Raw genomic sequence first — 24,486 nt, forward strand, 5'->3', positions numbered from 1 at the left:
CAGAAATATCAGGCTGGAGACATTTTGAAAGCCTTGAAGCTATTCTTTGAGCACTCCATGACTGATTATACAGAACGGAGCTGTGCTGGACATCAGATCTCTGAAGGAGACAAAGAATATGGATCAGTACGGTGATGGCATTGAGGTGGCTGGCTGGAATCTCAGAGTCTGGATAACTGAAAGCTAGTCTTGTTGGAGATAAGAATGTCTTTTGAGAGGTCCCACCATGACAGCGCAGCTTCTGAGAGAGGAAAAACTTGCTCGAGAAATCTATTGCCATGTGCAGAAGCTCTGAGGTTGTCAATCAAAGCTGGAGAGGATTAGCGGACAAAGACAAGGTTTTGCATTATGCTGAGACTCTGTCCCGGTAAACAAGAACAGCATAATGGGAAAAACAAGAAGAAATATTTGCTGAAGGGCCAGCAGAAACATCAAGCCCAGTGGACAGGATGTAAATGTTGTAGAGGACAACATAGCAAAGAAAAGGAAGGACATCAAGTGTTGGGAATTTGTGGTCTATACGCAAGAATCTGATTCAATTTAAACACGAGTCTTCAGCTCAAAATAGGAAAAGCAGGCCCAAACTGATTATTGCTGGAGACATGTCAGATGGTGATTCTAAACGGGTCATTCTAAACCATATAACCTGTCAGCATCACTGGGTCTCAAGGTAACAAATGGTTTGTTATTGTTAGAATGATGACTGCAGAAGGAGGGCATCAGGTGAATGTGAACTGTCAGACAGGCGCTAATGATTCATGCAACATCATAATCTTCACAGACACGTGTGAAGTGGCTCTATTTATGACCTGAAAATGAATCCGTCAAAGGTAAATTTGAGAACATCTAATGAAACATCACTCTTCCCAAGAGGACAAATGAAGCTGAGAAACAATAAAGACCAGCAGATCCAGATCGTAGACATTGAGTAACAATCCATTCATCCCAGCTGAAGCAAGTCTAAAGCTTAGATTGGCAACACATATCATCTCAAAGAGGATGAGAGTGTGAGACCAGTGCAGCATTTGCTGAGGAGAGATCCAGCTGCCCTCGTGTCCAACCTGAAAGGAAAGATAGTCGAGCTGGGAAAAAAAGGGAATTATCAAGAAAGAGGCAACTCCTACAGAATGCATTTGCAGCATCGTAGCCATGGGGAAAAAACACCTGGAAATCTGAGAGGCTGCATAGATCCAAAGGGTTTCAATGATTGTTCCAGAACAGCATCAAAGCAGACAGCATGAGAACATCAGGGATCTTCTGACAGTGGATATTATTGTGGATTAGCTTCTCATATACAGATGTGGAAAGACACTGAAAGAAGCCATTGCACAGACTCTGATTAAAATGTAATGTGACTGCGGAGGGGTCCTGACAGATGAAGTGGAAGCTGAAAAAGAAAAAGGTGAAGAAAACTGAAGTCGAGTGCTCAGGAAATGTTTGTTAGTGAGAGGATTTCACCCTGATCCTGACAAGTGAGAGCTGTAACAAAGACATGGGGATGAACAGATGTGAGAAGTGTGCAGTGTTGTGTTGGTCACATAAACCACACAGGAAAGTTCTTGTCTAATTTGTCATGAGACTGTGAACCAATGTACAAGCTCACTCCTGAGGAGGGCCAGTGGTACTGGGGCAGGAACAAGAAGCAACTTTCGCTCAAACAACCAAGATCACCAACTTGTGCCCACACCAGGTGGGAAGGTTTCAGGGGAAAGTGGGACAGACTGCAAGGAACAGTTTTGTTGATGAATTTTTTTTGTGAACTGTATCTAGTAATTAAGTTTTAACTGCAAATGGTAGTTGACACATTTAACGTATTTTAGATAAAAAGAGATATCATTTGTGAAATGCAAATTTTATATTGTAAACACTGACTTGTCATCATCACACGACCACTTATGTTTTTCTTAGAGTTTCACCAATAAAACTCAAAAACCACTGCATGACACAAACATCACTCACTGAGGTGGGAGTATTTGTTGTCAATGTTTTTTTCTGACAGATGTTAGCATTGTATGAGTCTCTCGGTGTATGAGTGTGTGTCTGTGTTGCTGAGTATGTGTCTGTGTGTGTGTGTCTCTATGTGTGTTGTGACAGCAGCTGAGGAGTGGACAGGGGACCTGGAGGTGGCACCAAGACCCGGTTCACAGAGGGGAGCGAGACAGAGCCTCAGCTGCTGTCACTGACTCCCCCCTCCCCCCCTCCCCCTCCAGGCAGTGTGTCCAAAGGCAGCATCTGTCAGAAGGAAACATTGACAATGAAGGTTCCTCTCCATCTGTCCCAGCCCAGAAGCTTGTGTGCTAAGCCCCGGGTGAAACATTCAGCTGGTGAGCCTGCCCTTTCCTCCCTCCAATAGCTGCTGGGTCACCAGTCAGTGAAGTATTCCTGACTCCCAGCAGCTGCCTGGCCCTCTCTTCACACTCATTCAGATCCTTCCAAAAGGACACTCGTGACCCCCGGGGAATGAACACTCCCAGACATTATCAACCATCCAACTCTGAAACACACATATTAAATAAACATCACTTTGTACATCCTGAACAAAAACAGAGATTGCTGGAAAAGCTCAGCAGGTCTGGCTGCATCTGTGAAGAGAAATCAAAGAAATCAGAACAGTTCTGAGGAAGGGTCACCAGACCCAAAATGGTAACTGATTTCTCTGCACAGATGCTGTCAGACTTGCTGAGCTTTTCCAGCCATTTCCATTGTTGTTTCTGATTTACATCATGGAGGAAGGGCTCATGCCCGAAACATCGATTCTCCTGCTCCTTGGATGCTGCCTGACCTGCTGCGCTTTTCCAGCAACACATTTTCAGCTCTGATTTACAGCATGTACAGTTCTGTCGGTTTTTACTGTGTACATCCTGCTTGGTTTGGGGAAGGCTTCCTGGGGAGTTGCATGGTCATAACCCCTTCCCAGTTCACACTGAACTGAAGCTCAAACACTGCTGATTCCAATATCCACAATCTGCAGAGTGAATGAATTAACCCTTTCCTGTGAAATCATTAATGAATTCAGACAAATCAATGATCAACAATAATTTATTGATTGGCAACTGCAATGATCAGTATCTGCAGTTCATTGTTGATGATAAATAATGACAGATGTTTGCTGCCATAAATACATGATTGTGAACAAATAAAATAAAAGAAGTTTACATAAAAGTTCACATTTGATCACGCTGTTTACGTAAAGTGCAAAATAGATCAGTTCAGCATAAAATAGATGAGAATAAAAATGGAAGAGTAGAAGTTAAATAGTGAGAGAGATATCAATATAACAATAAGACAGTTACAAAATTCAGAGAGACTTTAACATAAAAGTTAAAATTTCGTTGCATAAAGTGCAGAAATGATTCACGTCCGACAATACAAAAACTCGCTCAGAGGGAGTTCAGGACATTGCTACATTTCAGGTCAATCACTGACCCACTGAAGACAGTGAAGATGAGAAAGTGTGAGGGAGGAACCATCCATGAAGATCCCTCTGACGGTGACACTGCTCACATTTCTGAGACGGGATGGAAACACGACTTGAGAAGGTCTCACTTGCAGAATCAGGATCCAAACGTGCGGATCTGGGATCCACTGCTCAATCTGTGGAAACACATTTTCAGGAAAAGTCAATCTCAATCCTGAATCAACTGGGTGTGAGCAATGAGCTGTAATTCTGTGTGTCTGCTGTGATATGGAAGGATGGACGGTGATGTCCATGTTCACACTGGAACAGGAGGATCCCATTATTCCTAAATGAAGCTCCGGGAATGACCTGTAGTGGAGCTCAGGAAACCCACAAGGTCAGAAATGGACAGACACAAGGCAATCTCTTCAGGATGGGGAGAGGAGTGAAATTAGTCTGACAGGGTTTAACAGTGTCTGGGAGGGTGGGTCAGGAGGGGAGTGAACTTGGACTGGCAGGTTGTAATGGTATCTGGGAGAGTGAGACAGGGCCAGGATGGGAGTGAAATGACTCTGACAGGGTTTAACAGTGACTGGGAGGGTAGGACAGGGTCAGGATGGGAGTGAAATGAGTCTGACAGGGTTTAACAGTGACTGGGAGGGTAGGACAGGGTCAGGATGGGAGTGAAATGAGTCTGACAGGGTTTAACAGTGACTGGGAGGGTAGGACAGGGTCAGGATGGGAGTGAAATGAGTCTGACAGGGTTTAACAGTGACTGGGAGGGTAGGACAGGGTCAGGATGGGAGTGAAATGAGTCTGACAGGGTTTAACAGTGACTGGGAGGGTGGGACAGGGTCAGGAGGAGAGTGAAGAATTTCCAAATAAGTCTACAGACAGAAATTGACATATCATTGACGAAATTATGAAGAAGCTGGAATAGATACGTTCAAAGCTGAGAAAATAAAAAAGAATGTTTGAAATGGAATGAAATATAAAGTTACATACTCTGAAATATTCTCTTTCACTCATTGGACCCAGGATTCAATCACCCTCAGCACTGCCTAACCACATTCACATAGCACAGTGCAGAAGGAATTAAGGGTGAAGGAGTGGAGGGAGAGAGAGTAGGGAATGAGAAAATAGAGGGTGAGGATTGGAAGGAGAGGTTGTGGGGGTATGGAGTTGGGGAAGAGAGGGATGAGAGGGTCATGAAGGATAAGAGAGTCATGAAGAACTCCCATTCAGGAGAATGTAACACTACACCTTCCAATCCCTCTCCCATCATTCCCAACACTCTGTCCCCTCAGTCACTTACTGGGAGCTGTTGTGTAGGTCCCACTCGGTGAACCTGCAGAAACAAAATAAATGTCCATTAGGATGGGGAATAATCCATTCTCAGAGAATGAGAACACAACAAGTGTGAGGAAATGGAGATTGTGTCAGAAATCCTCATTCCCACACTCCCTCCATCCTTACACCTTATGGGGATTCTGGAGATCTCTCCCATCCCATTGATATTCAGTCAGTGAGGATTTAAGTGTGTGTGAAGTGTCTGGTCGGGTCCAATCACACAAAGGACGATCAAACAGGGAACAAGATGTGTTTATACGTGTGTATCTGTGTGTGGGGGGGTTTATTCAGTTCCATTCCCCACAGTGCCCTGTACTCCCAGTACTGGAGACTCCCCCACACTCACCCAGTCCCCTCAGTTCTACATTCCCCACTCTCTGAATCTTACCTCTCCAGGGCCTTTTCCAGATGATTATTCCAAATATTGTAGCCATTGCAGCGATTAATCCAATCAAAAGTAGAAGATGGGAACGTACCACACTGTTTTCTGGGATTTCTGAAACACATTGGAATAATATCAGGATTATCTCTGTTCCTGGATCCATCCTTGGTCTGTGTTGGTTGGGGACAGTTTAGTTTAACCCACCCATTGGGAATTGATGGACTTGGTTCAATAAATTTTGCACTCCAGATCTCATTGATGGGATCGATGTCATAACTACACAGAGGATGGTATCCTTCACCAAGTCACCTTTTATTTGTATATGAACAGTCCTTGACTTTAGGATTGACTCTTTCAGAGTCAGGTAGCAGAGTGTCATCATCTCTGACACTTCCCTTTTTATTTGTCAGCCAGAGCTCCTTGATTGGGGCTGGATCAATCAGGGAACTCATATTCTCTGAGGTCCTGCTGGCTAGCCTTGTTACATCACAACTTCCCTCCCCCTCTGAGTCCGAGAACATAGGCCAGCCATTTTCCTTGGAGAGCATCCTGGGGCGTTTTAACACTGGGACAGCTTCTTCCGTGTTTAGCAGATAATAATGCCAGCATCGAATGCATAGGAGCTCGCCTCTTGTGCCAGGAGTGCCTTGGCAGGATTTTATTTTCTTCTTCCAGTGGCAAAGGCATTGAGTTGGCTCCTTCCATCATGTCCATCTCAGATTCTAAACTCTCAACAATGCTTGACAGAGATAGGGAACCCATGGGCTCTGGCAGCCTTTCTGACTGCTCAAAGGGGCAGTGTACGTTTTGCTCCTGCATTGTTTACAAATTTACAATTTTCAAATGGACCTTGCGCTGGTTCAGGACCATCGCACCTGCCTGACCTTTCCATATCACTGGTCCTGATCTCACATGGAGCATGCCTCTTTCCCATATAGGGCCATTTCCATCATTCTTACACCAAAACTCCTCCCCTTACTGTGATGATACTGCGACTTTGAGAGGTTATTTTGTCCTGTTTCTTTTTAAAGAGAGGTTGTAAGGCAGAGGTGTCGAGTTGTCTGGTTGGAAAGCCAGTGAAGTGACTGGCTTATGTGGCCTTGGGTTTTTTAAAGCAGGAACAATAGAAGCAGCCTAGATGGGTGTGGCCAGCTCTCGGACCTAGATTTCTAGTTTGTAGTTTTTTAGCTTTGTGATTCAGCATCAGTTACTGTTGGAGTCTCAACAGGCTTGGAATGACAGTAAATGTCCCCTTGCTGCTCCTCTCTCTGAGCTTTCTCTTGAAGATTTTCCTTCTGGCTTGCTGCAGTTACCTGTGAGACAAATCTATTTTCTGAACTTTGCCAAGGGGTGTGTTTATGGGATGTTACTACATTGAATCATTAATTAGTAATCGGTACTGTATCTATTGATTTGTTAATTTTTCTGAGATTTGTGGTATTCTAAATTCCACTTTCTTTAGTTATATTTTAGCTCTAGTGATCGATAAAGTGTGTTTTGCCTAAAGCTGTGTAGTGTGACCAATCGAATTGCATCTGGAACACAGCACTTTACATTTGCCTTTAAAATAAGATAAAGTTAGGCTCCAGGCTGCCTTCTTAAAATATATTGCAGGAGTCTGGTCTGATCCTTAATTCCCTGCATCAAACAGTTTCTCTTGTTTGATGGAGACTTGTGTCCAGCATTGGTGTTCCTGAGGCCATTACACCCGACTCCCACAGGTCTGGGAAGATCAGATTCAACCTGGTGGAGAGTCTTCTACCCATTAGCAACTCTGCCGGTCCCAACTCTGCTGTTGCATGTGGGGTAATCCCATAATCAAATAAGAACCATGATACCTTGGTAGCTATCAAGAGGGTAGTCTGTTTTTCAAGCCAGCCTTTAAAGTTTGGACTGCTTTTTCTGCCAGGCCATTCAATGTTGGGTGGTATGAAGCTGTCCTTACCTGAAGAATCTCATCCCATTTTAAAAACATTACAAAATTTCTGGTTTGTAAATTGTGGTCTGTTACTTGTGCTACCTGGGAGGCTTTATCGTGCTACTGCAGAGGCTTTAAACTAGTAAGGGGATGGCTCAAACCAAAGTAACAGTGAGTAAAGAGAAAGGGCTGAGGCTGGTACAGCAGGTAAGGGGAACAGCTCAAATAGTCAAAACAGGCAAGAGCTTGGCAGTGACCAAGGTCAGAATGATAAACTGCATTTACTTCAATGTAAGGGGTCTGTCAGGTCAGGCAGATGAACTTAGGGCATGGTTGGGAACATGGGACTAGGGTATCACCGCTATTACAGAGACATAGCTCAGAGATGGACTGGACTGGTATCTCAATGTTCCAAGGTATAGATGCTGCAGGAAGGATAGAAAGGGGGGGGAGGGAAAGAGAGGAGGACAAGATTTTGGTTCAGGATAACATTACAGCTGTACTTAGGGAGGCATATATTGGGAGATTGACCAGTGAAGTTATATGGGTGGAACTGAGAAATAAGGAGGAGATGATCAGCTGGTTGAGATTGTATTATAGCCCCCAGTAGGCAGCAGGAAATTGAAAACCAAATGTGTAAGGAGATCTCATATCTGTAAGAATATTTGGATGGCAACAGTAGACTTTAATTTCCAAACATAGACTAGGGCTGTCATTGTGTTAAAGGCTTGGATTGGAAGGAAGTTGTTAAGTATGTCCAAGAAAACGTTCTTCTTCAATATGTGGATGTACCAACTGGAGAAGGAGTAATACTTGAACTTCTGTTGGGAAAAATTGTAGGGCAAGTGAATGAGGTGTCCAGGGGAGCATTGTGGTGCAAGTGATCATAACTCTATTAGTTTTAAAGTAGTGATGGAAAAGGATAGAACTGATCAAAAAATCAAAGTTCTAAATTGGAGTAAGGCTAATTTGGACAGTATCAGACAGGAACTTGCAAAAGGTGATTGGAGGGAGGCTATTTGCAGGTAAAGGGATGAATGGGAAGTGGGAGGCCTTTAAGAATAAGATAATGAGGGTCCAGAGACAGTATGTTCCTGTTAGTGTGAAGTGTTACAAAGTCAAAAGCCTGTCTGTTCACTTTAAAATAGAAAGTGTTTTCTGAAGTTTGAAGTAAACTTCAAGTGCAGGCTCAGCTGCCTGAATGGAAAGACTGGGAGACGAGCTGTTCCAAAATAGATACATGCAGCAACTGGCTGTTAAATAGTTACCTGCAGCTCCCCTTGCACCCAGCCCCCGACCTGAAGAAGGGTTACACCTGAAATGTTGGTTTCTCCACCTCCTGATGCTGCCTGGCCTACTGTGTTCTTCCAGCCTCCTGCCTGTCTACCCTGAGTTTTGTTTGCTGTTTTGACAACAACTCGAATTTAACTGATCAGTTTAAATTGTGCCGAGGATACTAAAAACCCAATTGAGTTTGAGTTTATTGTTTTGACACCTGGAAACCAATCAAATTATAAGAATTTAGTGTGTCATGGAAGCTATAAAACATGGGAGTTTTGAAAATTTATCAGAAAGCGACTGCCATCAAACCGCGGAGCAACTGCCCATCTGACATCCTGCTCTCAAAGAAATTAGAAACAGTGTCTATCAAAGGTACCTTTGCATGTGAAACATCCTCGCAGTAACAAAGAAAGAAGACAACCCCAGGGAGATCAGCAGAGGGAAGACTGAAGACACCGAAGAAGATAGAGAGTAAGTGGTCTTGAGATTAAGTTAATGTAATGTTTAATAAGTGTGTTATTGGAATAGCTTTTTTTTGTAGAGTTGAGGTCAGATCGGAAGAAATTAAGAGAAGCAGGGGGCGGGGAGGGAGGGATATGGACATGTGAATTTTTTTGGTTTAATGTTCACTATTAGAGTTAGGAAAATAAATTGTTATTCTTTTTACGTAACAGAGGGGTTTGACCACGGCATGATAATAGAAGGACAAGGCTGGTAGATGTAGGGAATGCTGGAAGACTTGAGAAATTGAGGTTCTGGTCTAGAAAAAGAAAGAGGCATAGACAGGTATAGACAGCAGGGATTGGGTAAATCCCAAGAAATGTATAAGGGCAGTTGGAGTATCCTTAAGAGGGAAATCAGGAGGACAAAAAGGGGACATGAGACAGCTTTAGCAAATGCAGTTAAGGAGAATCCAAAGAGACTCTAAAAGTACATTTTGGCAAAAGAGTAAATAGTTAGAGAATAGGGCACCTTAAAGATCAATGTGGCTGTCTATGTGTGGAATCATAAGAGATTAGTCAGATACTAATCACATATTTTGTGTCAGTACGTATCATGGAGAAGGGCATGGAAGCAAGGGAACTTGGGAAAATAAATAGTAATGTCTTGAAAACAGTGCACATTACAGAAGAGGAGGTACTGAAGATTAAAATGTATAATGGTAGATAAATCCCCAGGACCTGATCAGGTGTTATCCAGAATTCTGTGGGAAGCTAGGGAAGAGATTGCTGCGTACCTCGCTCAGATGTTTGGATCATCAATAACCAAGGGAGAGGTGCCAGAATACTGCAGGGTGGCTAATGTGGTGCCACTATTTAAGAAAGGCTGTCATGAAAAGCTAGGGAACTATAGACCAATGAGTCATACGTCAGTGGTGCGTACATAGTTGGAGAAGATTCTGAGGAATAGGACTTATATGCATTTGGAAAGCAAGGACTGATTAGGGATAGTCAACGTGGCTTTGTGCATGGGAAATTGTGTCTCTGTTACTTGACTGAGTTTTTTGAAGAAATAACAAAGAAGATTGGTGAAGGTAGAGGGGTAGATGTTGTCCATATGGACTTCAGCAAAGTGTTTGACCAAGTTCTGCATGTAGACTGGTTAGTCAGGTTAGATCACATGGGACCCAGAGGAAGCTAGCTAACTGAATATAAAACTTGGCTTCAAGGTGGGAAACAAAGGTTGGTCTAAGAGGGTTGCCTGTGACCAGTGGTGTGCCACAAGGATCGGTGCTGGCTCCATTGCTTTTCATCATTTATATAAATCAGTTGCAGATATGGGCGGAAAAATGGTAGATGGAGTTTAATCCAGGTAATTGTGAGGTGCTGTGCTTTGGGAGATCAACGTTAAGGAAAAGGATACAGTTAATGGCAGGAATCTGAACAACATTGATAGACAGAAGGATCTTGGGGTTCAAGTCTATAGCTCCCTGAAAGTGACGAGGGTGGTAAAGAAGACATATGGCATCTTGCCTTCATTGGTCAGGGTCGAAGAGTGTAGCACTGGAAAAGCACAGCCAGTCAGGCAGCATCTGAGATGCAGGAGAATCAACGTTTCGAGAGTAAGCTCTTCATCAGGAATGAAGCTTGTGGCCCAAGATAAATGGGAGGGGGGATTGGGTGAGGGGGAGGAAGCTGGGAATGCAATAGGTAGATGAAGGTGGGGGCAAAGATGATAGGTTGAAGAGGAGGGTGGAGGAAGGAAGATGGACAGGTGGGACAGTTCAAGAGGGCGGTGCTGAGTTGGAAGGTTGCTTCTGGGATTAAGGTGTGGGGAGGGAAAATGAGGAAACTGGTGAAATCCACAAAGATCCTGTGTGGTTGAAGGTCCCAAGGTGGAAGATGAGGCATTCTTCCTCCAGGCATCGGGTGGTTAGGGTTTGACAGTGGAGGAGGCCCAGGGACTTGCATGACCTTGGCAGAGTGAGAGGGGGAGTTAAAGTGTTCAACCAGAGGGTGGTGTGTGCGTGTGTGTGTGTGTGTGAGATGTTCTCTGAAATGCTCTAAACACGCACTATAGCCGAACACTTTAACTTGCTTGCAAACATAAGCCCGAGATTTCAATGAAGTAATGAAACAACTGTTATTGTCTAAGGATTGGCACTCTGTGATCCCAAGGAAGATCTAGTGTTGACATGCGATGTCTCCCTGCGCATTTCATTTTAGAGATCCCTGGTGGAGTTCAGCTAGAGTTTGGCAGCGGCCTTTACTCAGGATAATCACGCTTTCTCTAACAAGTTCTAACAATATTCCATCCTCTGCCGTGAGCTGGTATCTCTGGGTCCAAAAATTTTTCAATTCAAAGAATTTCAAGTGCCTTTTGGTTTCCCTCATAAATACAAGTTATTTCCGTTTTGAAGGGATTGGATCTTTCTGTGTCCAAAGCCTGATCGTCAGCTCTGATTAGGAGCTTGTCCAGAAAGTTTAATACCATTATAGACTTTTCCATTGGGGGTGCTATCCAGTGGTGTATTTGCTAATGGTAGGCAGTTCAATGCATCCACATTCGCTACTCAGCCTCCCAGGCGGTGTTCTGGCTTGCGATTGTAAGCACTTAGTATTAGAACCCACCACTGATGGTGGCCCAAAATTACAGGGTGGCCCTGCCTTGTCCTCTTTAAGCACACCAAGTAGTCTATGATTATCATACATTTTAATTCATAAAGGTATTGGTGGAATGTCCTGAGTCCAGATATGACCATCAATCCTTCCTTCTGTATCTGGGTGTATTTACGTGCTGCATTGGCCAAAGTCCTGGATGTATATGCTCTTGGATGTTCCTCTCCACTGAGTCACCATGAGCTAATACAACTCCAATGCTGTGCGGGAAAACATCGCATGTCAATACTAGATCTTTCTTGGGATCATCCTCCTTCGAGGATGACAGTTGTATCGTTCCTTCATTGAAAACTCGGTCTTATGTTTGCAACCATTTCCCAGGCTGATCCTTTCTGTCACGAGTTGATGTTATGTTGCCAGGACGCAGTCCAGGTTATGTACAAACTTTTCAAAATAATTTACCAGCCCAAGGTATGATGTAAGTTCCTGGACAGACGTAGGAACCAGAGCACCTTTGATCTCCCTCACTTTATCTTCCAACAAGTGTAACCCAGAGTTGTCAAATCTGTATCCCAAGTAGATCATTTGGCATACCCATTTTTCCCTTTTTATGCCTTTTTTCCCTTCCAATGCCTGCCTTGGAAAACCACCTTCGGACTATATCCAGTTCTCTGACTGCTCCTTATTAGTTTTCTCTGTTATTGGCTAATTTACCATCTAAGTAAATGGCGACCTGGGGTAGACCATGCAAGATGTTCTCTGTTGTCCACTGAAAGATCAAACAGGCTGACAATACCTCAAATGGCAGTCTTGTATCTTGGTACAATCCCTGATGGATATTAATTGGAGCATATGTCTGGGAACCTGGTCTAATCACAATTGCAAGAAAGCGTGGCTCATGTCCAGCTTTGTGAAGGAGAACTCCCATCCTGCACCAACGTTGTGCACAAATCCTGAGGGACTGGTTATCTATTCTGCTGTCAAAAGCAGTTTACACTTTGTTTAAAATCCCCACAAAGGCAAACCGACCCACTGGGCTTCAGAACCATTCCAATCACTGCTGCCTATTCCACAAACTGGACTGGTTTGATAATTCCTTCACTTTCCAGCCTTTTAATTTCTGCCTTGACTTTTGCCTGTAAGGCCAATGGCACTGGGCAGGCCTTACAGCATCATGGGATTGATTCCTGGTCAACATGTAAGGTGGCCTGGCTCCTCTGATAACCCCTAGATCTTCCTGGATGACCTCCAGGTAATTAAATTGAATTTCACCCAAGCAGCCATTTTCTAATTGAAACATATCGAGCCATTCATGGTGAATCTCTCACAACTGATTTCTCCCCATTAAGCTTGGATTTGAAGCTTTTAGCACAATCACTGGTCACTGAACCAGCTGCCTTCCGTGAAAGAGCGGAACTGAAGTTGTACCCCTATTCTCTGAAGCTTCCTCAGTTTAGGTTCTCAGTCTGGCCAAGATCTTGTGCAAAGTTAAGGGTTGGAATTCAGAGTGAATCTTGTTAAAGATTGGTTCTGTGATCACTGATCCAGCTGCACTCGGATCGCCCTCCATCAGAACAGAATGACCAGTTAACCAGACATTTAAATTGGTTGGTTCTGATTTTGATGTTGCGATGCAATTTAACTGTTCCAAACCAGATATAGGTGGATTTTTCAGGATACCCACCTGGATATGGGGCTATAATTTATCTCGCTCAATTTAAGTCGAGTAGGACACTTTTGCTGTCCACCCACCGACAGAAACTGCAATGCCTTAATGGCCAGGATCCTGATCAACATTTTAACTGTTTGTTGAGGCTTGGTTTAGAGTTTTACTATGAGCCAACCTCAAGTCCCTCTGATCGATATGTCCTGAGTGAGGCTATGCAATTGCATGCATCCAGGTGGTGTCCTCTAAGTTCAGTCGGACTATCGAGGGTGTCCACTTCCATTGGAATATCCTGTAACTCATGAGCTCCATTTGCTGCATTTTCCAATGATAAAGCCAGTTGTAGTACCTGCTTGAAGTGCAGTTGGGATTCAGCCAGTAGGTGTTTTTGCATAGTTACATCATTAATTACATCATAGTTATATCAGTATTACATCATAGTTACATCAGTAATTTCACATACCATTCTCTTAGCATCTCATTAAGGGTTAAACCAATTTCACATACTTTTGCCAGTCTTTTTAACCTAGTCAGATATCCCAGTGTGGATTTCCCTGGTTCTTGCATTGCCAAATAGAAATGATAGCATCTCAGAATTAGAAGAGGCTTTTGCTCATAATATTCCTTAATTATTCCTATCAATGCTTGAAAGGTTTTAGTACCTGGTGCCACAGGGAAAGCTAGAATCCTAATAACAGAAAAAGCTGCAGCTCCACAAGCTGTCAGGAGAATTACTCATTGCTTTTCACCTGCCACAATGCCATTTGCCCAGAAAATATGCCACATTATTTTCACACACTGGGCCCAGTCCTCGATGGCAGGATCGAACGAGTCAAGTTTCCCAAACAAAGGCATGATGTACCAAATGCTTCCCTGACTGAAAAGTGCCTGTTGTGAGCAAGTTTCTTCACAATCATGCTTTACCCCCATTGCCACTGAAATAACCCTACAGAAGCTAGCATTCACTCACTGTGAGAGGTAATTTCGGTTTAAACTTTAAGATGTGCCTGGACCACGGACTGGTCTATAATAAAAGACAAAACTTTTGTTTCTTTTCTAGAACATTTTATATACTCAAAAGTAGAATAGTTTAAATTGTGCAGAATGCTGACAATTTGTGAGCGATAGTAAAAACAAGCAGGCTCTTGATTGATGAAGCCATTCACACAGCAGGGAAGGATAAGTCCTTGACTGATAAGACTGCTAGCACAGACAGAGAAGAATAAGTCTTTGACTGATAAGACTACAGGGTGAGAAAAACAACAACTTTAGAGACTCTGAAGACATTTGTTGCAGACTTTGTGATAAAAATAATGATGTTTTTAAGAATGTGAACCTCATGGCTTGTTGGAGCCAAGGAGAGGAGGGACTTGTGCTGTATATAATGGGAGACTTTGTAAGCCTCAGCGCGCCTTTTCTTTAAGGGTGCCCGACTCTGCAGACTTGACTTGTTAATAAAACTTTGTTTTCCTGAATTTGTCTAGAGCGATTATTGAGAAGCGATTTTCGTTTCTAACAACTTGGGGGCTCGTCATCCGGGATCAACACTCCGGCCGCAAGGGGAGTTGAGGAAGGATATAGGAGAAGGTGCACCCTGCTGAGTTCAGCAGTCCCTGATTCCTTGCTTGTCGCCCCGCGCGGTTTGAGCGAGTGATATCCGGGAGGCTCAGGAAAACAAAGGAGGGGTGTACCCGAGGCAGTGGGGACGGTTAACGATCGAGTAATTTCGGTGCACCGAACCCAGGTAAGAAAAAACTTGCGGGGACCGTGTTTCCGGAGGACTGGGTACCTACGGGGTGCCTGTGGATTTTTTCGACAGAGACGTGGGACTCAGGAATCTAGAGACCGGGGCTCGCCTGTGAGGGATTTTGCAGAGACCGTGTTTGAGGAGGAACGTGTACCTACGGGGTGCCTGTGATTTGTGTCACAGAGACGTAGGACACAGGAATCCAAAGACCGGGGGTGCCTGCAAAGGAACCTGGGCGATCACGGGACTGAAGGTCCGGGAATTGGCTACATTGTGATAGATTATCACGGGAAAAATACGAAGTCCTCGGAAATGGGAAATAAGGGATCTAAGGTGATGAAGGGAAAGGTAGGCTTAAACAGGGACAATGACACATACCCCGGGGTACCTGACGATAGTCCGTTAGGGAAAATGCTAAATAATTGGGATCAGGGTGGAAGAAAGGGAAAATCTAAAAGGAAGATGGTAAAATTCTGTCAAAAGTGGTCCCAGAAACCTATTCAGGGCGACTCAGTGTGGTGGCCTAGATTCGGTACTGACGAAGACTGGGTCCGGCAAGTCCTCATTTTATATGTCAATTCAAAACCTGATGTTAATCTGGAAGAAAGTGATTATGCCCTTTGTTGGCTGCCGGTTACGATATCTTGCCAAATGCAGGTAACTAATAAAGACTCGAAAGGGCAGAAAGAATGGGACCCTTTAGATCACTTACCGCCGCCCTACGTGACCCCGTCTGCCCCACAGAATGTTCCTTCGGGTGACGACGATTCAGGAGAAGGGGAAGAAAATGGGGAGAAATCACAAACTACCTCAGGGGTACAGACCAGATCTCAAGCTGAAAAGGGTCACAGACAAAACCCTGTCTCGATTGCAAGAATGAATCCACTCCGGGAAGTGCCCATGGGGGGCGAGGAAGGAAGGACGGGATATGTGAACGTTCCCTTGACGAGTACTGAAGTACGGAATTTCAGGAGGGAAATGAAGGGTCTACTAGAGGACCCCATGGGACTTGCTGAACAATTGGATCAGTTCCTGGGTCCGAATACTTACACGTGGGAAGAGATGTGTTCCATCATGAAAACATTGTTCTCTAGCCAGGAGCGTCAGATGATACGACAAGCTGCGCTCTTGGTCTGGGAGAGAGAGGGGGGAGAAGGAGGGGAGCAGAAGTTTCCCCTCACCGACCCCGAGTGGGATAAGAACACGGAGGAAGGACAGCGCAACATGAGAGACATGCGGGAATATTGGATAAAAGGAATAAGACACGCAGCCCCAAAGGGGCACAATTTTACCAAGGCCTTTGGTAATCATCAAAACCCGGAGGAAACCCCTACGGATTTCCTAGACAGGATTAGGAAGAATTTGCAGCAGTTTGCTGGGGTGGACCCTGAGACGGACGTGGGGCAACAACTCATACGGGTAGAGTTTGTATCAAAAGCCTGGCCGGACATACGAAAGAAGTAATAGTAAATGGATGATTGGGATAGTAAATCTTTAAGTGAATTACTACGGGAGGCGCAAAAGGTGTTTGTGAGAAGGGACGATGAGAAGCAAAAGAAGGCGACAAAGATAATGATGCAAACGGTGCAACAAATGACAGCTGGAAGAAGGGAAAAGGGAGAGCCGTGGCAGAAACAGGAAAGGGGAGAGTCGTGGCAAGAGCAGAGGAAAAGAGAACCATGGCCGGAACAAAGGAAGAGTGGAGGAACGCGAGACCGCGACAGGGAAACGAAGAGGACACTCAGATGTTACTATTGTAATGAAGAGGGACATTTTAAATGGGAGTGCTCCCGCTACAAGCAGGAGGTGAGGTCGTACGCCCTGATGGAGGAAGATTAGGGAGGTCGGGGGTTCCTACCCTTGGGGCAAAAGGACTATCGACAGGAACCCCTGGTAAACTTGAAAGTAGGGCCCCAAGGATTGGAGATCACATTTATGGTGGACTCGGGAGCCAAAAGATCAAGTATAATCCAAATACCCCCCGGCACCCGAGCAGGAGGAAAAGTTATGGGGGTATCTGGAATTGGAGGACAGAAATTACAAGTCCCAGTGGTGGAGGACGTGGAAATTGGGTATGAAAACAGAACTACTAAACGAGACCTCCTTCTACTGCCATCGGCGGGGTTTAATTTGTTAGGAAGAGACTTGCAGGTCAAACTAGGGATCGGAACGGTACCAAATAACGGGGAAATAGTGGTAAGGTTGTTCGCCCTCACCGAAGAAGATGATCAACAAATAGACCCGGAAGTATGGTACCGAGAGGGGAACAGAGGGGGTCTAAACATCAAACCTCTCCAAATCACCATGTTACCAGGAAGAGGCCCGGTAAGAAGGAAACAATACCCGATTGCTATGGAAGGACGGGAGGGGTTACAACCTGTGATAGAAAGATTAATCACAGATGGACTACTGGAGGAATACATGTCCCCTTTCAATACTCCAATACTCCCTGTGAGGAAGCCGGACGGGACATATAGGCTGGTGCAAGACCTGCGGGGGTTGAATGAAGTAGTCCAGGCTAGATACCCGGTGGGACCTAATCCCTACACGTTAATGAGTAAAATTCCCCCCGAACATGAATGGTTCAGCGTAATAGATCTGAAGGATGCTTTCTGGAGTTGCCCCCTTGACGAAGAAAGTCGGAACCTTTTTGCCTTTGAATGGGAGAATCCCTTCACAGGACGAAAGCGACAGTTAAGATGGACGGTCTTGCCGCAGGGATTCACGGAGTCACCCAATATGTTTGGACAAATACTGGAGCAGATCTTAGGAGGATTTCAGTGTAACGCGGAGAATCAATTGCTCCAATATGTCGATGATCTCTTACTCTCAGGACCAAGAGAAGAGGAGGTACGAGCAGACACCGTTGCCCTGTTGAACTTCCTGGGGAAACAGGGTCTACGCGTCTCCAGGACAAAACTCCAGTTTGTGGAGCGAGAAGTAAGATATCTGGGCCATCAAGTCAGTAAGGGGCACCGCCGTATCACGCCAGAACGAATATCAGGGATTACGGGTATGTCAATACCCAGGACGAAGAAGGAAGTCAGACAATTCCTGGGACTAGTAGGGTATTGCCGGATATGGATTGAAAGTTACACCACTTTAGTAAAATTTTTGTACGACAAACTGGGACAAGAAGGACAAAAGGTGGACTGGTCAGATGAGGAGGAGCAGCGATTTAATATTATTAAAAATAAACTGATTCGAGCTCCGGTATTGGCTTTACCCACCCTGAAGGAACCGTTCCAGTTATATGTCAATAGCGCCGGCGGAATTGCCCAGGGTGTGCTTACTCAGCTGCGGGCAGGGAAACATCAGCCGGTTGCATTTTTGTCAAAAATGTTAGACCCTGTGTCATGTGGATGGCCGACCTGTATCCAGGCAGTGGCAGCTACGGCAATGTTAGTAGAAGAGGCCCGGAAACTTACCTTTGGAGGAAGGATCACAGTATACTCCCCACATTCGGTTAGTACCATACTGGCTCAAAAGGCTCACCGCTGGTTAACAGACTCTCGCATCCTGAAGTATGAGACGATTTTGATGACCGGAGACGATCTCAATTTTGCAAAAGATCTCAGTTGCAACCCTGCCCAGTTTTTATACGGACGTCCTGCAGATGGGGAACAGGAGCATGATTGTGTGGAATTTGTGGACTTGCAGACCAAAAGCCAAGAGGACCTGCAGGAAGCCCCGCTGGGTGAGGGACAGGAACTGTATATCGACGGGTCCTCCCGGTGCATCAGTGGAGTACGATACAGTGGCTATGCTGTTATAGATGGTGCAACGAAATGGACGATTGAGTCCGGACGACTGCCCGGGAAGTGGTCAGCCCAATCCTGTAAGTTGTATGCCCTCCAGAGGGCCCTGAAGTTGTTGGAAGGGAAAGTGGGGACCATATATACTGACTCAAAGTATGCATACGGAGTCGTTCATACTTTCGGGAAAATCTGGAAAGAGCGAGGATTGATAACTTCCCGAGGAAAAGAATTAGCTCACGAACAAATGATCAGCCTAACGTTGGAAGCCCTGGCGTTACCTATGGAACTTGCAGTAGTCCATGTACCCGGTCACCAGAAGGGGTCGACACCGGAAGCGGTGGGAAACCGGCTGGCAGACGAGGAAGCCAAGCGGGCAGCGGTCGAAACATCCGTCCAATTGTTAACGTTAATACCGTTGAGGGAAGGGCTCGCTAAACAACCCGTCTTCACCCAGGGGGAGATTGATAAAATGGATCAATTGGGTGCCCGGCTAGATACTAACGGGAAGTGGACGGTTCCTGATGGGAGACAAGTACTGAACAAACAGATCACCCGGGGTATTCTGCACCGATTACACCATCAGACCCACTGGGGGGTGCAAGCCATGTGTGACACAATCCTGAGAGACTATGTATGCAGGGGGATATACACATTAGCCCAACAAGAGGTAGTCGGATGCCCCACTTGTCGGCGTATTAATCAGAAGGCCATGCGTTCTATGCCACCCGGTGGTCAGCCCCTAGCGATTAGGCCATTTCAGAGGATCCAAGTCGACTTTACAGAATTACCCCCAGTACAGAGATGGAAATATCTGCTCGTAATAGTAGACCATTTCACTCACTGGGTAGAGGCTTTCCCAACTGCCAAAGACGATGCACCAACCGTGGCCCGACTGTTGTTAGAGAACATAATCCCGAGATATGGCATAATGGGATCTATCGACTCCGACTGCGGGACGCATTTTATTTCTAAGCTACACCATTTGATCTGTAATGCCCTGGGTATCCAATGGAAATTCCACACACCCTGGCATCCTCAGAGTTCGGGTCGAGTTGAGAGAATGAATGGCACGCTCAAGACCCAATTGACTAAACTGATGTTAGAAACTAAGTTACCCTGGCCAAAGTGCCTGCCCATTGCCCTATTGAGGATACGTACGGCACCTCGCCGAGATGTTGGGGTTTCCCCCTATGAAATGCTCTTCGGATTACCGTATTGGAGTAAGGTTGATGGATGTCCCACTCTACAAGGGGGGGATGTATTTATCCGAACCTATTTACTGGCCTTATCCCGTTCTTTTGCAGAACTCCGGAGGAAAGGTCTCCTGGCTCAGACTCCGCCGCTCGACTTCCTCCTGCATAAGGTGGAGCCCGGAGATTGGATACTTGTTAAGACCTGGAAGGCCGAAAAGCTCCAGCCGCGGTGGGAAGGACCGTTCCTGGTTCTGTTAACAACTGAAGCAGCTGTTCGGACGAAAGAAAAAGGGTGGGTCCACGCATCAAGGATAAAGGGGCCTGTTCCGCCTGAAGAAGAAAGCACCTGGACATGCGAGCAAGGGGACAAGCCGTTGTCGGTAAAACTGAAAAGACAGCAATAATGAACTCTACTTGGACTGTATTGGTGGGGATATTGATCAGTTTACTCCTGTATGTGGGGGAGGGTGAGGGGAGATGTGACAAATGTCGAACTGCAGTAAGACTTGGGATTCGAATCTATTCGGGATCATTTGTGTCCCATTCCTATGTGGACGATAGGTGTTACGATGTGAGTGCACGCCATGAATGTTGGGAGGATGGGAGACCCTATTATCAGGTATATAATAAAGGATACGGTGGCAAAATCCATGGATGCCCTATAAATGACCGCTGGGTGTGTATTAGCAAAACTGGGAGGTGGGACCTATCCTCTGTGTTGCTCAGGGAGCAGGTTGACAGAGTCAAGGAGACCAAGATACAGATCACTGATCGGGGGTTGGGGAAAGAGCAAGACCGTCAGGGAACGGTCGTGCTCCCTAAAGTGCCATCTGTATACGAAGAGGTAGAAGGACAGATTGAACTTCCTGATGTTACACAAAACCTGTTTATTGATCTCACCTCTAGAATAGCCACTGTTTTAAATGTGAGCAGTTGCTGGTGGCTTGGGGAGGCATGATTCTTCTGCCTAACTCCTTGTATTCAGTTTTTAATTCAGAAAAATATTTCCCGACTCCAGGCAGTGGTGGTTCCACAGCATGGGACGCGGGAACTTAAAGTGATGTTGCTGCGAAAGACCAAGGATTTCCCGGGCCCTTGAGGGAAGGGGGGGCTTATCTTGGTCAGGCACATCTTAAAGAAAGAAAAGGGTGGAATTGTGAGAGGTAATTTCGGTTTAAACTTTAAGATGTGCCTGGACCACGGACTGGTCTATAATAAAAGACAAAACTTTTGTTTCTTTTCTAGAACATTTTATATACTCAAAAGTAGAATAGTTTAAATTGTGCAGAATGCTGACAATTTGTGAGCGATAGTAAAAACAAGCAGGCTCTTGATTGATGAAGCCATTCACACAGCAGGGAAGGATAAGTCCTTGACTGATAAGACTGCTAGCACAGACAGAGAAGAATAAGTCTTTGACTGATAAGACTACAGGGTGAGAAAAACAACAACTTTAGAGACTCTGAAGACATTTGTTGCAGACTTTGTGATAAAAATAATGATGTTTTTAAGAATGTGAACCTCATGGCTTGTTGGAGCCAAGGAGAGGAGGGACTTGTGCTGTATATAATGGGAGACTTTGTAAGCCTCAGCGCGCCTTTTCTTTAAGGGTGCCCGACTCTGCAGACTTGACTTGTTAATAAAACTTTGTTAAGCGAGAAGCGATTTTCGTTTCTAACACTCACCAAGTCACCCTTGATTTACACAAGAACAGTCCTAGACTTTAGTAGTACCTAATTCAGATTCAGCTGCCAGAGCCTCAATACCTCTGACACTCATACTTTGTTAATGTCAGTCAGGACTCCCTAATTGGATCAGGTTAACGGCCCAATCAGAGGCCTCCTATTGATGCTAATGGAAATCTGGAGTTTTCTAACCAAATTGCTGTAAGTGCTGAGGATCAATTGAATATTTCCAGCCTGAGGTCAGGAGGGTTTTGTTGGGGAAGAGCAGCAAAAGATACGGAGCAGGAATGGGTAAAGGGAATGAGGGACAGATCAGAGCAACCTCAATGAGTGGTGGAACAGACAGGACACACACACACACACAGACACACAGACACACACACACAGACACAGACACACAGACACACACACACAGACACAGACACACACACACACACACAGACACACACAGACACACACACACACAGACACACAGACACAGACACACACAGACACAGACACACACAGACACAGACACACACACACACACAGACACACACACTCACACACACACAGACACAGACACAGACACAGACACAGACACAGACACACTCCAGTCCCTTACCCCACTGATAGAGCTTGCCCTCTGCCAGGCTGCTGTGTTCAATGTGACAGGAGTATTGATCCTCATCCCCAGCATTGATCTCAATCTCTTTCTGGATCTGATGGGTCCCATCATGGTTCGGTCGAACCCCCGAGGATTGGGTCTCAGACATGACCTCTCCATTCCTTAGCCAGGTCACCTCGATGTCTACAGGATCAAACCCAGTGACCAGGCAGGAGAGAGTGAGCGGCTTGTCCTGACGACTGGGTCCCTCCTGGAGATGAACACTTCAGGCTGAACTGTGATGGGAAAGGGTGAAAACACAAACAACAGACAGACACTGAATGGAATGGGAGAGCGGTTTCAGAGATCAGTGAGGTTAGATCAGAACATGGAGCAAAACTGAAATACATACCTTTCCTTCTGAAATATTCCTTTCCAGCTTCCAGATATCTCTTTAAATGCTCAACAAAGATTCCATGCAGCTGTGTTTCCCAGTAATTGTTCCAGGATTCATCGGAATCCCATTCCTCTTTTGTCATCACTGCAAAGTGATTGGTTGCGATCCATCTCATTCTGTCTGGGTCTAAACTGATATAATCCTTTCCATTGAATCCAAATCTCATTGATCTCTTCACAGAGCCACCATCACTGACCTCAACAGAATGCATCCATTGGAGAGTGTGAATTCCTGTCAGTGACCAAACAGGGATCAATCATCAGCGATTAATTGTGAACTGAAACTGAGAAATGCAGTCTGTTCAAAGCAGATTGGGGATCTCGTATCAGGCCCAGGGTGAGGGGGTTACACACGGTGCTAATCCCCACGGCCTGTGCTGTCAGAGGGTCCCAGACTTAGGCAGCACTGCCCCTTTCTCCAGTGGCTGCCTCACCCCTCAACCTGGAGCAGATAAGGAACGGGCTCTCTGATCCGGGTCAAACTTCCAGTGTTCACATTCCCACTGTCCTGGAGTGATTGTTCTAGTCCATGTTGTCATTTATTTCAATCACAGGCTGCATTCTGGGGGAATGTAGTCAGTATCTGTCTGTTACCACCCTGTCAGCCTCCACAAATGGACTGTGACCATTCAAATCTTTCTCTTTTATGTCCCTCCTGTTCTCGATTCACGGTTATATGATTACTGATTGGGAAATATCTGAACTACCAATAGTATGGAGTTCATGAATAATAGGAATGATCCTTATCCAATTAATTTCTTTATTAGCTCTTTATATTTCTTCATTCCTCACTTTCTGTGTTTTGATTAGATTAGATTCCCTACACTGTTGAAACAGGCCCTTTGGCCCAACAAGTCCACACTGACCCTCCAAAGAGTAACCCACCCAGACCCATTTCCCTCTGACTAATGCACCTGGCACTATGGGCAATTTAGCATGGCCAATTCACCGAACTTGCACATCTGTAGACTGTGGGAGGAAACCGGGAGCACCAGGAGGAAACGCACACAGACACGGGCAGAACGTGCAAACTCCACACAGACAGGAATCGAACCTGGGATCCTGGTGCTGTGAGGCATCAATGCTAACTACTGAGCCACCATGTCACCCAGTGGTGAGAAGTATTATATTTCTGTGATACACTTAGAGTGCTCTTATTAAATACATTTCCAATAAATTACCAAAACTATTTTTTTCATTTGCACTTGACCTGACCACGTACAGACTATTTCATGAAAATTAAAAATGGACTGTTTCTGGCTGGTGTGAGGGTCTGAGTCAACCATCTCCCAAATCAACCTTCTCCTTCACAATGGTATAATGTGGGAGTAGGGGACTGTTGGTGTGTGACCCACTGTGTGAACCCTGGACCAGGAGGGGAAGAAAACCCAGTTGGGAGGGAAACCCACTTCCTACACCTTCTTTTGTATGAATTCCATCTACAGCAGCTCAGAGAGTGCACCACCAGAGGAGAATGGAAACTCAGTGTTACCTAAACCCAACTCCTTATTGAATCTCCTCCCCCTCCCTGATGACCCAGATCTGAGCCTCAGGCTGTCCCCTTCCAGCTCTGCTTCTTCAGCAAAAAGACAAGAAAGATTTTTAGTTCGCTCTGCACCTTCACACATTTCATTGGTTATTTTTTATCAATTACTTAAAGCAATCAAACAATGTATTGCTTTGTCTAGTTTGATTGCTGAGCAAGTTGTGAATGTTTACTTCATACATTAACATGATATAAAATTAAAGTTTAAAGTTGTGCTAAACGAGACCCCAAGCAGCTGCCTCTGGGTTTCTTGCTGTTGGAGAATGAGGAGCTCTGATGGCTTTTTGCAGGATGGACAAAGAGGTTGTTTGCTCCAGGAGAAAATGGCAAGTGTTGACAATGCTCAGCAAGTCTCTCAGTATCTGTGCAGGGAGAAGCAAGACCCTTCTTCAGGATTGGTGCAGATCTTCAACCTGAAGCTTTGAATCTCTTTTTCTCATTACAGATAATGCCTGACCTGCT

At 45.2% G+C, this 24,486-nt stretch overlaps 1 protein-coding gene and 1 long non-coding RNA gene across 2 annotated transcripts in view; both read right to left on the minus strand.

The window, feature by feature from the left end:
- LOC148140941 (class I histocompatibility antigen, F10 alpha chain-like) overlaps positions 1 to 24,486 on the minus strand; it is a 187,250-nt gene that overhangs the window by 150,570 nt on the left and 12,194 nt on the right. The window contains exon 3 of the mRNA XM_087979051.1: positions 22,435 to 22,710. Within this exon, the coding sequence (XP_087835177.1) occupies positions 22,435 to 22,710 (276 nt within the window). The remainder of the gene's footprint in view (positions 1 to 22,434; positions 22,711 to 24,486) is intronic.
- Positions 3,022 to 7,901, minus strand: LOC148140945 (uncharacterized). Its single transcript, XR_015753107.1, has 3 exons — positions 5,136 to 7,901; positions 4,713 to 4,745; positions 3,022 to 3,594 (listed from the first exon to the last, which is right to left on the minus strand). It is a non-coding gene; the product is annotated as an uncharacterized LOC148140945 (long non-coding RNA).

This window comes from Chiloscyllium plagiosum, unplaced genomic scaffold (assembly GCF_037043375.1).
Source record: "Chiloscyllium plagiosum isolate Xiang-an unplaced genomic scaffold, Cpla_swu_hap1 HiC_scaffold_35, whole genome shotgun sequence".
Taxonomy (NCBI): Eukaryota; Metazoa; Chordata; class Chondrichthyes; order Orectolobiformes; family Hemiscylliidae; genus Chiloscyllium; species Chiloscyllium plagiosum.